This window comes from Dipodomys spectabilis, unplaced genomic scaffold (genome assembly GCF_019054845.1).
Source record: "Dipodomys spectabilis isolate Male_0828 unplaced genomic scaffold, ASM1905484v1 ptg000002l, whole genome shotgun sequence".
Taxonomy (NCBI): domain Eukaryota; kingdom Metazoa; phylum Chordata; class Mammalia; order Rodentia; family Heteromyidae; genus Dipodomys; species Dipodomys spectabilis.
The window spans coordinates 20,177,879-20,189,894 of record NW_024870679.1 but is presented as its reverse complement, the minus strand read 5'-3'; the positions used below and the strand labels follow the sequence as shown (position 1 = coordinate 20,189,894).

General features: G+C 34.2%; 1 protein-coding gene across 1 annotated transcript in view; it reads right to left on the bottom strand.

Annotated features, from left to right (window-relative positions):
* Positions 1 to 12,016, bottom strand: part of Col24a1 (collagen type XXIV alpha 1 chain) — a 305,980-nt gene that overhangs the window by 72,555 nt on the left and 221,409 nt on the right. The window contains exons 38-41 of the mRNA XM_042685239.1: positions 7,596 to 7,649; positions 4,771 to 4,878; positions 1,079 to 1,132; positions 722 to 775 (exon numbers count right to left, since the gene is read on the bottom strand). Of these exons, the coding sequence (XP_042541173.1) occupies positions 722 to 775; positions 1,079 to 1,132; positions 4,771 to 4,878; positions 7,596 to 7,649 (270 nt within the window). The remainder of the gene's footprint in view (positions 1 to 721; positions 776 to 1,078; positions 1,133 to 4,770; positions 4,879 to 7,595; positions 7,650 to 12,016) is intronic.

Here is a 12,016-nt window from a genome sequence, read left to right as displayed (position 1 = left end):
AGAGTCTCATGGAGTTTCCTGACTGGGCTGGCTTTAAACTGTAAGCTTCAGATCTCAGTGTCCTAAGTAGGTAAGATTACAGGTGTGAGCCACTGATGCTTGACTATTTTCTATTGGCTTGTACTAATTGTACAGGGAGGATTTTATTGTTTCATCTACACACATTTCCACTGTATTCCAATCAATTTCACCCCCCTCTATCACATCCCAGCTTTCTTTTTCTTTAAGCAAAAACTTTAACCTAAGAAATTAATCATATGATATTTTATGCACAATTATAACTTATGCATGGTTCTTGAAGCCACTCTGTTTTATTTACATAAAAAACCAGTCAGAATTTTCTCAATGTGGAGATTTTTAATTACATCATCAATCAAGAGAATGGCTGTAGTTATTCCAAACTCATTAAGAACTTTTAATGTAAGTAAACTATAATTAATCATAAAACCCCTTTCAATATGTAATTCATTTTAGGTTACAGAATTTTACAGATTACAAAGCACTTGCTAATGTACCTTTTTACCTCAGTTTTGAAGTAATTGATTGCAGATATTTTAGTAATAATTTATTTAAATATCAGCTCTTTGATGTTTATATTTTAGGATTTGCAAAATATCCACCTTGAAAAGTGTTTTTTTCATCCTTTGGGATGTTTCAAATCCATTCTTTTAGCAAAAATTCATAAATTCAATGCTTAACTTTACAAGCGTCGGCCACACACCTTTTCTCCTTTAGGTCCTGGTGATCCAGACAGGCCTGGTTGTCCTTTATGGCCCTATAGAAAGACACACAAAGAAACATTCTCTGTTATCTTTCAGCATGGTTTGCTTGACACCACCCAAATTCATGCTACTGGATATTGCATCATTTTTGAAAAGAAAAAAATAACATTCATTTTATAGAAGAATGAAAATAACATTCATTTTATAAAAGAATGAAAACTAAATATGTTAGGAAGATTTATCAGTGATATTAGCTTAATTTGTAGGGGTGTGTGTGTGTGTGTGTGTGTGTGTGTGTGTGTGTGTGTGTGTGTGTGTGTGTGTGTGTGTGTGGTTTAGTAACTAGAAATACTTACCATATATCCTGGTATTCCTGGTTCTCCATCAGATCCTATCAATCCTAAAGGACCCTAAAAACCAAGGTAAATATTAGTAAGGCAGAAAACAACTGTTTGAATCATCAAACCTATATTGTCTGTTTCTGAAATTTTACCTTTAACGTTTTCATAGTTTGAAAATCTATGTAGCCTGAAATGGGAAGACAGAGGACATAACAACCCCCGCAAAAAAAACCTCAAAACAAAAATAACCCTACATTTGTCCATAGCTTTCTTCTGAACCACACATTACACACATACACACACACACACACACACACACACACACACAAACACACATATACACACAGTTCACATTGTAATCAATAACCATGAATCAGTAAATTTAGTGGTTCAGTCTAACAATACATTGTAGAAAGTCAAATTTAAAATCTCATAAGAATTCAGCCATTAAGGAGACCAATCTAGACCTATCAATACAAAAGAACACAAAATAAGGGGTAAAGTTTTTTTTAAGGGGCTAAAGTTTTATAATATAAGAAGCTAGTTCATGCTCTGGAGGTGTAGTTCTGTATTAGACCTCTTGCCCAGCATGTGCAAAGCTTGGGCTCAATCTTCACTGCAAAGAAAAAGAAGAAGCTAGCATATATTGCGTCAAAATGGATGAATGATATAGGCATTTTTTTCCTGAGAGAAAGGAAGAAAAGAATAGGAAGGAAAAAGAGATGGTGGAAGTTGATTACTTATTATCTGTAATAATAACACTGGAAGAAAAGGAAGCAAAAAATTGAAAAATTTAACTCATTTCTTAAGACTAAGACTCTTTTAACTGTTATAACTAAGTTCAAGAAAGGATATTGTATATTTAAAAAACAAAGGACTAGGCTGGGAAGTTGGCTCAGTGGTAGAGTGCTTGCCTTGCATGCATGAGGCCCTGGGTTCGATTCCTCAGCACCACATAAGCAGAAAAACCCAGAAGTGGCGCTGTGGCTCAAGTGGTAGAGCTCTAGCTTGGAGCTGAAGAGCTGAGGGACAGCGCCCAGGCCCAGAGTTCAGGCCCTATGACCGATCAAAAAAAAAAAAAAATTAAAAACAAAACAAAAAACAACAAAGGACCAACAGGTCTATTTTGCTTACAAAGACAGATCCAAAAGTTTTAAGATATGTTAAATGTAACAAATGAAAAAATATTAAATAAAATATTAGGCATATGGATCCAACAGCAGCAAATGATGAATATAAATAGGCCTAAGATTTCTTTCCTGGGAATTCATGGCTGAATCAATTTTGGAAATTCATTAATGTATTTCCTTATATTATCAAAGGAAGGAAAGCATGAGATTTTTCTAAACAATATTGTTTGATCTCCTGATCAAAACTCTCATTAAAGGATAGAGGAAAAACATTCCTGTAAAGTGATGAAGGACATATTAAAAAAATCAATGACAAACACTTGACAATGAGACATGACTTCTTTTCACTCAAGACAGATATGACATGTCCTCTGACATCACTTCCATTAACTGCTATTTTAGAAAGTCTCGTCAATGGAAGAAAGCAGTAAGCTAAATAGGGAAGGTGATATTATAATTTACCTACAGGCTCCATAATCATTTAAATTCCCTGAAATGGGCATAAGATCAAAATATGAAAATGAACATTTTTCACAGAACCAACAAAATGACACAACTGTAAAATTATTATATTCACAATGAGAATAGAAGTCATTACAAGCTAAAATGAAAGCTAAATGATGGATATATACGAAGAGCTAAGTACATAGAAAAACATGATTTTCTCTATAAAGTCGATACTAGATGAAATTGGTGAGCAGATTCTAAAGTTCACACAGAGAGGATATCATAGTAAGAGCTAAACTTTTCTGAAAAATGAATTATTGGTATTTGTTCTCACAGCTCTCAAAAGACTATAATAATAAACAAATAATAAATATTAATATAAATACAAAATAAAATATAAATAATAATAGAATAAAATAATGTGCTATAGACTGAGAACAACAGATGGCCAGATGAAAACAGACCCATGAATACTTAAGAGTTTAGTTTAAGGTAAGAGCAGCACTTCATAAAAGTGGGAAATAGGTTGCCTTTCAATAACGAAAACTGGCACAATTATCAATTTGGAAAGAAGACAATTTTCTACAACTTATTTATCAAAAAATGCACCATATTCTGTAGAGTTAGATATAAGGCTATAAATGTATTTTGACAATAGAGAATAATGTTTTTGTATATCTAAGGTAGAGAAGTCATTTATTTTTTACATTTTTAAAGTTAATTTGTTATAAAGGTGTTGGATAGAGGAATTATAAAGAAGAAATAAAACTCTGAAATCCTAAAGGAAAAGACTGACAAGTTTGACTATACATGTTATATGCAGCAAAAAGATAAATTACAGAAAGGAAAACATTTGTAATATTTTGCAGCATATTTAACAAAGCTATATTAATATTTAATATATGTAAAAAGTGTAATCAATAAGAAAAAAACAACAGAAAATATATGAACAAACAACTTTCATAGGGGAAACATTGTAATCTGAAAAATGGAACCAAGAAAGAAAAATGGGAAATATTTTTCATTTATTAGACTGGTAAGCAACAAGCAGATTAATATGAAATATGGGTGACAAGCACATCATTTTTGTGAAAACTCTCTAGAAGGGTAGTTTGAGAATGTGCCAAAATTTGAAAAATGAAACTTTCATAGCAAAGATCCAAAGTAGGAGTCTACTTTGAAAGCAGTAATATTTAGATACATCAGTCTGCATGTCTGCATATTTATTTAAAATTAAATGTTTGACATCTAAGCCATAAAGAATTTATTAGTAAGTTGATTAAAGGAAGTAATATTTATAGTGATATGTCAGCAACTAATGTAATGATTATAGCGAACCCAAGAGGAAACCTTTCCTCAGACAACAAATAGATTATGCAGTGCTTTCTGAAAGACTTTGTGAAAAGTCTGATATTGGTGACATTTAAATGCGATCAAATACACCTGCATTTTGTAAATAAGTTCATGAAACAGAAGACTAAATTAGATAGAATATTACAATTAGAATATTTTCCATCTCTTTTGTGCTGTGGTTTTGTGCCTCAAAGTGATCAGCAGTTTCATTCTTCTGTTACAGGTAAAGCTTTAGCGTTACCAGGTGATATTGTTCCTAACATCATGCAGAGTTCATGCAAAAGATAAATACTGTAATAAGTGTTATGGAGAGTTATAACAGCTGGTTAGAAAAATAATCTCTAGAGAAAGTTTGAGGAGTCCAAGCATAAAAAGAAAACTAATTTCAAGTAAATCTAATTTCTGAAGCAATTTGCTAACTAGTACAACTTAGTTTTAAACAGATATTATGTTCTGATTTTAAGTGCTAGGCACATATATATATACTTCCTTTCTTAGGAGTTATAATCTGATTTTTGTAAAAAAAAAAAAAAAACAACCTCATTTCATATTTTATTTCCATTTTCAGGTTTTTCCCCTTCCTTTTTCATTTCCAGAAACCACTAAGCCATTTAAGTGGTGTGGAATGCTTACAATTCTTCACATCCCATGGAGATAGGTTTTCAATGGAACTATTGCCTTTTCTGTAAAGGTAATCAGGAGATGAAGCATTATGGGCACAGACATGTTTCTTTCCATCCATAGTGACTCAGTTCTGGAAGCAAACCAAATACTGACCACAGCACCTCTAGTTCCTCTGGCACCCTTAGGACCACGTTCTCCAATTTGTCCAGGAGCACCTATCCTTCCACCTTCTCCAGTGGGTCCTATTTGTCCCTTTTCACCCTGTCAATGAGAGAAAAGTAAGAGAAACCAAATTCCTATTTAGATTATTTAAGATATACCTGTATGACTCCAGAGAATGCCCAGGAAGCAAGATTCTGTAAATGACTAATTTTGCTGTAAGTACACAGTGCTATAGACCACCCCTAACAATACATACACACACATATATATATATATAATTTTTTATTTTTATTTTTTTGTGGGTCATGCGGTCTGAACTCTGGGCCAGGGCACTGTCCCTGAGCTCTTCAGTTTAAGGCTAGTGATCTTCCACTTAAGCCACAATGTCACTTCTGGCTTTTCTGCTTATGTGGTGCTGAGAAATTGAATCCAGGGCCTCATGCATGCAAAGCAAGCACCCTGCCACTGAGCCACCTTCCCAGCCCATAATGTATTATTATTACACAAGTTATTTGGCATATGAACGTAACTTTGGAAAAAAAAAAACCTTTTTTTTTCTTTGCTGGTATTGATAATGCAACTTAGGGCTTCACTCTTGCTAGGCAAGCATTTGATCACTTAAGCCAGGACCTCATATTTTCTTGTTTTTGTATTTGTTGTTGTTTTGCTTTTTAGTTTATTTCTCAGATAGGGTCTCTGACACTTTTTGCCTAAATTGGGCTTGGATCTCAATACTCTTATCTCTGTTTTCTGATTATCTGGGATTCCAGCTGTGTACTACCACACCTAGCTTGCATTTTGAGAGGATTGTGCTAACTTTTGCCCAGGCTGACTTTGAATTGTAACACTGTCTCCATTTCCCTAGGAGCCAGGATTATAGATGTATGCCATTATGATTGGTGTCTAATATGAAAAATTTGACTAACCAACCAAGGGATAGCTAGTACTCATGCTGCATTTGTAATAATAAATACTTCTTGCTTCACATTTTGTTATATAATTGTGTCGGTCTATATGCATGTATGTATTATTATCATGAGAAAGCATAGACCCTATAAGGCCATTTCTGCATCACAAAGATATGTTTAATGCAATAAAAGTTTTAGTGTTCAGTTATATATGTTTAGGGTTAGTACTCCTTGGCCTAAAATATGCCTTCAAAAACCTGTATTTTTAAAAAATAATTTCACAATGTTCTGAAAACTGGCCACCTTCTGTTTTCCATTACATTGACTGGCTCTTCTCTAGCAGCAAAATACAGCTGCTCTTAAATAACATTATTTTTACTCATTTTCCAAATGTAGGAACCAGCCTATTTTCAGAAAAAAAAAAACACCCAAACCAAACAAAAAAAAAGAAGCCAAGAAAGAAATAAAAGAAAAGGATGTTTTCATTATTCTGAATGGCCCACAGGCTTTACTTCATGTTTCTAGGGGCACAGGTTGTTGTCAATTTTACCATGTTGTTAATTTTGCCATGGACTTCTTGGGATCTTAGTTGTTTGTGTTTGTGTTTTATTTTGTTTTCAGTGCTGGGAATTGAATTCAGACAACCACTCTAACCATTAAACTATACCCCAGCCAAAATGTTGAGATAGAATACAATGTGTGATGAAAGAATTGGAGTTCTTCTCATGGATGAAAATGGTAACAAAAATTATTTCATTTCTCTCTCTTTTTTGGGGGGGGGGGGTCCGGTCGTGGGGCCTGAACTCTGGGCCTGGGCACTGTTCCTCAGCTCTTCAGCTCAAGGCTAGTGCTCTACCACTTGAACCACAGCGCCACTTCCGGATTTTTTCTTTTTGCTTATGTGGTACTGAGGAATCGAACCCAGGGCCTCATGCATTCAAGGCAAGCGCTCTACCACTGAGCCACCTTCCCAGCCCTTCATTTCTCTCTTTTTTAAATGATCACTTCTGTTGTTAAAAAACTTCTGAGAATAATAACAATATGTGATATAACCTGTATGTGAGAATTGAACTCTGGGGACTAGAATAGGTATGATTTGAAGTTAATTATATTAGATATATTCTGAATTGTCACAGAATGATGAGAAAACTGTTCCTTTGTATCACCAATATTAAAACAAATTATTAATTCTGTACAAACATAATTGTTCATTGCACTGCATTAGAATTTTACAGGTTTTTTTTGAAAACACAAATGACAAATATTCTGTTTCTGGTTCTTCTTAAATGAGAAAGATAAAATAAATCATATATTTCAACTTAGAAAAACACATTAGTACAAAAACAATCCTAATCATAAATTTTTTCCTCAAATACTTCATGAATGTTGTTTACAAACAGCACAAGTTGTACAGCCATTTTAATTTATCTCTCTTCTTCTGTCTATGACTTGTTAAAAGACTTTTTGGCAAACACGAGCAATGCAATTTTTATTCAAACTACAGAATGAATATTCACTTAAAATTACCTAGATAATATGAACTCCTAATTAGAATTAAATATTGATTTATATATCATATTTATTTTATTGAGAAAACTTTATTTGATGGAGAACAAAAATAAAACACATCATAAAGTGCTTTGTTTCTTCTTTCCATTGTTCCTTCCTATTTAGAGAGATGCAATTCTATTCTAGCCTTGTGAGCTTCAGTCCTCACCTGAGTTGGTTAAGTCATGGCAGCAGTGTTGCCTTCCAGGAAACAAGAGTTTAAATATATCTTTTAAAAATCAATTTTGTGAATATTTTTTATTTTGTATATAGTACCAGTCAAGATACCACAGCATTTTGTGGCATTTTGGGCACATGAAAGAAAGCTCACATAAAATGATGTAAAAAAAAGTAAATAACCTTTTTTCCTGGACGGCCTCTTAGTCCTGGAGTTCCCACAATTCCTTCTGGTCCCTAGACATTTAATAAAAAAACATGATTAAAGAAAAGAGTTGAGTGTCTGGATACTTATAGCAGAAATGCACTGAACTAAAAAGGAGGGTCACTTTTCAGCAATATTAGATTTATGTAATTATTCACAAAGAGGTCCTAGCTATTGAAAGACAGAGCTGTCAGCTACCAGCTATGAAGTTTAGACACAAACTGACCAAGATAGGAAAAATTAAATCATTTTTAAGAAAAAAATTATTTTGTTTCAGTGCAAACATTTTAATCAAAAGAATGTAGTGAAAGTAAGCTCAAATGCATTTGTTTCAACACTCTTGTGAGCTACTGGGGACTCAGCACCTTGTTAAAAGAATAGGACTATGAAAAAATGTCTATTTCAGAGTCGGGAAAAAATCTCAACATCTTATTAGAGTAGACATGACTAAAATATATGCTTCTGATTTGTTGTGGATGAGGGGAAAGAAGGAAATAGGATTATAAAGGAAGTAGTCACATTAAATGGCTTAAAATAATATTTTCATTTCAACTGGTACTTGGTTTAGCCAGGGTAGAGTATAAGCTTTTAATATATACATTTTTTTAAAGTAAAAACGGGGATGCCATATGATTTTTCAGATCCACAATGATGAGATCCAACAGTAAGTATGGTTGCAAGTTCTAGAATGGCTAGTAATTAATCACAACATTTTTTCATTAGCTGGAAATGAAAATGGAAATTTCAAATTTGTGTCCCCAGTGCTTGGCAGACTGATGCAGACAAGAAATAAATTGTGGTTTACCACTGTGCTCTGTAGGCTCTTGATAAATATTTGTTGAGTGAATAAACAGATACCTAAGGAAATGACTCATACTCTGTGCTCTGGAACAAATGCTCTTTGAGTCTTAAAAAGTCACTGAATTTAGAGGCCAAAGTATTATGTTCTATAGCTGAAATTATAGCTTCATCCAGAGGTAGGAATGATAGTTGCACTATTCTGGACTTCAGTGTAGCCAATAAAGGCACATTAATCTTCACAGAAGATAAAGATACATACTTTAAAAAATTAGACTACTCTACATCTAATAGCTGTACAGCAATAGAGAGATTAATTTCTAAAGGCTTGTTTCCTTCCCATATAAAGGGATCAAATTTAACCTCTTAGAAGGGTTATAAAGATTAGATGAGATAAAGCATAGAGAGATTACAAAAAAGCTTTTAAAAACTCAGTAAGTGTTAGTTTTCACTAACTTCTCTTTTTAAAAGTATATCCTGCAACGCTGAAATGGATACAAATATAATAAAAATACAAGGCACTCATGTACTTACCATTTGCTTTAGGAAACAGGATCAACCCATACATGCATAATTGAAGCCTCATTTATATTTATGTCTTTCCAAATATAATATCCTCTTTTGCCACTGAAGCACAATCATGGTCCTAGATTTCTTTATTAATTCTATGCAGTTATTCACAGTTTTATTCCATTCTATCTATTTCAGGCATTATTTTGCATCTTTTTACATACTTTATGTGTTCTCCTGAAACTTTCCAAAGCATACATTTTGCTTTTGCAATGATTGTGTCAAATCCTTTTTAATAATTTTTTGTCAGTCATGGAGCCTGAACTCGGGTTGGGTGCTGTGCCTCAGCTCTTCAGCTCAAGGCTAGCGCTTTACCACTTGAACCACAGCTCCACTTCCGACTTTTTCTGTTTATGTGGTGCTGAGGAATCAAACCAGGGCCATGCTCATGCATGCAAGGCAAGCACTCTACTACTGAGCCACCTTCCTAGTCCCTCTTTAATAATTTTATTACCCTAAGAATCCACATGGTCACCAAAACCACTTTTCCCTAATGATTCATTTTTTATGTCACAGTCAATAAAACAATAAATAAACCCCCTCCACATGCCTCTAGGTATTTATGACTTGACTTCTTGTAGAATATATACTTTTGAGTTGATTTCCTGGGTTGTAGGATATGTACATTCTCAAGTTTACTAAACAATGCCAAGGGGTTTTTCATATTATATCCCCACAACAGTGTTTAAGATTTCTAATTGCCAGGCACCGGTGGCTTCTGAGGGGTAGAATACCATCTTGACTCAAAAAGACACATCTCTGTAATAAGGGTGGAAGAACTGATTGCCTGGGCTAGAACTCAATGGCAATCACAGAGTATCCACAGGGAGCTTCGGAAACAGATAGGGACTGATGGAAAAATTCAGCACATAAACACCTGTCCTTGGAGAATTATCCAGAGACCATCAGGGAAAAAGCAGTGAGCGAATCTACAAGAGAAATGACCATTCCCCAATAAGTAATAAAATACTTAGGTACAGGCCGATGGCCATTGTATCCTTGTTACCGCAAGGGACAAAGACTGAAGGTCAAAAGGAATGAAAAGAGGAGATTGAGGACTGATGAAAGTAGAAAGACTAAGCATCTTGATTGAAGCTACATCTTGACTGCCTGAAGAGACAACTAAATTATATGAGGGTTTCATGTAAGCAGTCAGCTGAATTCGGTTTAAATTTTTTTTTGTTGGTCATGGTGCTTGAGCTCTGGGCCTGGGCGCTGTTCCTGACCTCTTCAGCTCAAGGCAAGTGCTCTACCACTTGAGCCACAGTACCTCTTTAGGTTTTCTGGTGGTTAATTGGAGATAAGAGTCCCATGGACTTTCCTGGCCTGGCTTGCTTTGAACCGTGATCCTCAGATCTCAGCCTCCTCAGTAGCTAGGATTATAGGCGTGAGCCACCAGCGCCTGGCCTTACATTAGTTTTTTTTCTTTTTTCTTTTCTTTTTTTTTTTTACAAGTCCATCCATTTCTTTGCAAATGATGTAATATCATTCTTCCTAAAAGATAAATAAATTTACAGTGTGCATGTGCATATTACATTTTCGTGATGTGTTTGTCCATTGAGGAGCAGCTGAGCTATTTCCATATCTTGGCACTAATCTTAATCATGTATCTTTTGATGTTTAAAAATTCTTCCAAGTGGCAGCCCTTGACAATTAGAATAATATCCAAATAATAATGAGAATGATACCTTATTGTATTGTATAATACCTTGCATTATCTGACTATTTCTCTGGCATCATGTTTTCCATTTATTTGTTATGCTTTATGCTACCTGAGTCTTTTTGCTGTGTTTACTTTTCCTTCCTTTTTGTTTTTAACTGGCTAAGAGCCTTTCTGCCTTAGGGCCTTTGCATTACATATTCCATGTACCTGGAAAGCTCTTTATCTCTGATATTAAAATGGATATTTTCCTTTAATCTTTGGACATCTGGCTCAGTGTCACCTCAGCTAGTTCTTCTGTGACCAATTTAAGGTAGCCCCTTTACCTACTTATTCCATATCCCAATACAATGTTCTTCCCACCATAGCCTGAGTCAATACTAGAAATTATTATTCATGTTTACATTATGTTCCCACTTGAGCATAGAAGCTGTAAGACATCAGGGGCCATGTCTGTCTTATCTACAGATGGAATTTAATATCCTGAACTGTGCCTGGTATGCAGTTGATGCTTAAGAAATAATTATGAATGCATACATGAATGTTATTGTGAATCTCAATGTGGAACATGTTTAGCGTTAACCAGACCACAAACCAATCTACTAGCTCTTTACTTGTAAGGGAATAACATCTTAACAAATATGTAGTAAATACTGGAAGCATATTAATATTTAAAATGTTAAAATATTAACATTTACTACATTTTGATGAATATGTAGTAAATATTGGGAAAACAGAGTTTGTAGATAAAATGCTAACTGTAATAATTTTGATCATGTTTTTAGTCTGTAAGAATGAGAAATATTTTTAGCTTGTAGCTCCTAGAAAAGTTTTACACAGTAAATTTTTGTACGTTGCTCATTATGAGGGAGAAAAGGGATTGTCTTTTTTCAATAGCGTTTTCTTCTGTCATTCTAATCAGAAAGATTTTCTCTCATTCTGTTGTTCACATTTTTTTCTCTTAAAAAGTAATTTTTGGGTGAGTGTGTATAAATTTCCATGGGTATTAGACTGGTTTTATTACTGCTCATTCTAAAATGTAGAAGTAATATTTCACTCCAAAATATTGGCTTTAAAAGTTAACTTGCCTACCATAACTCATTTGGATTAAGAGGCTTAGGGGACATTACACAAAACATAATGACAATGTTCATATTTAAATGGATTTCTCCAACAGCAACAGAAAGAAGAATGCTATTCTATACAGGTTGTATACTTCACTTCTGGTGTTTACTTTTTATTTCTGGTATTGAGGTACCAACTCAGAGCCTTACGCATGCTACGCAGCTACTTTCCCACTTCAGGCATTCCCCAGACCTTTCTTTGCTTTAGGTACTTTTTGTATAGGGTCTTGTGTTTTCACCTGGGGCC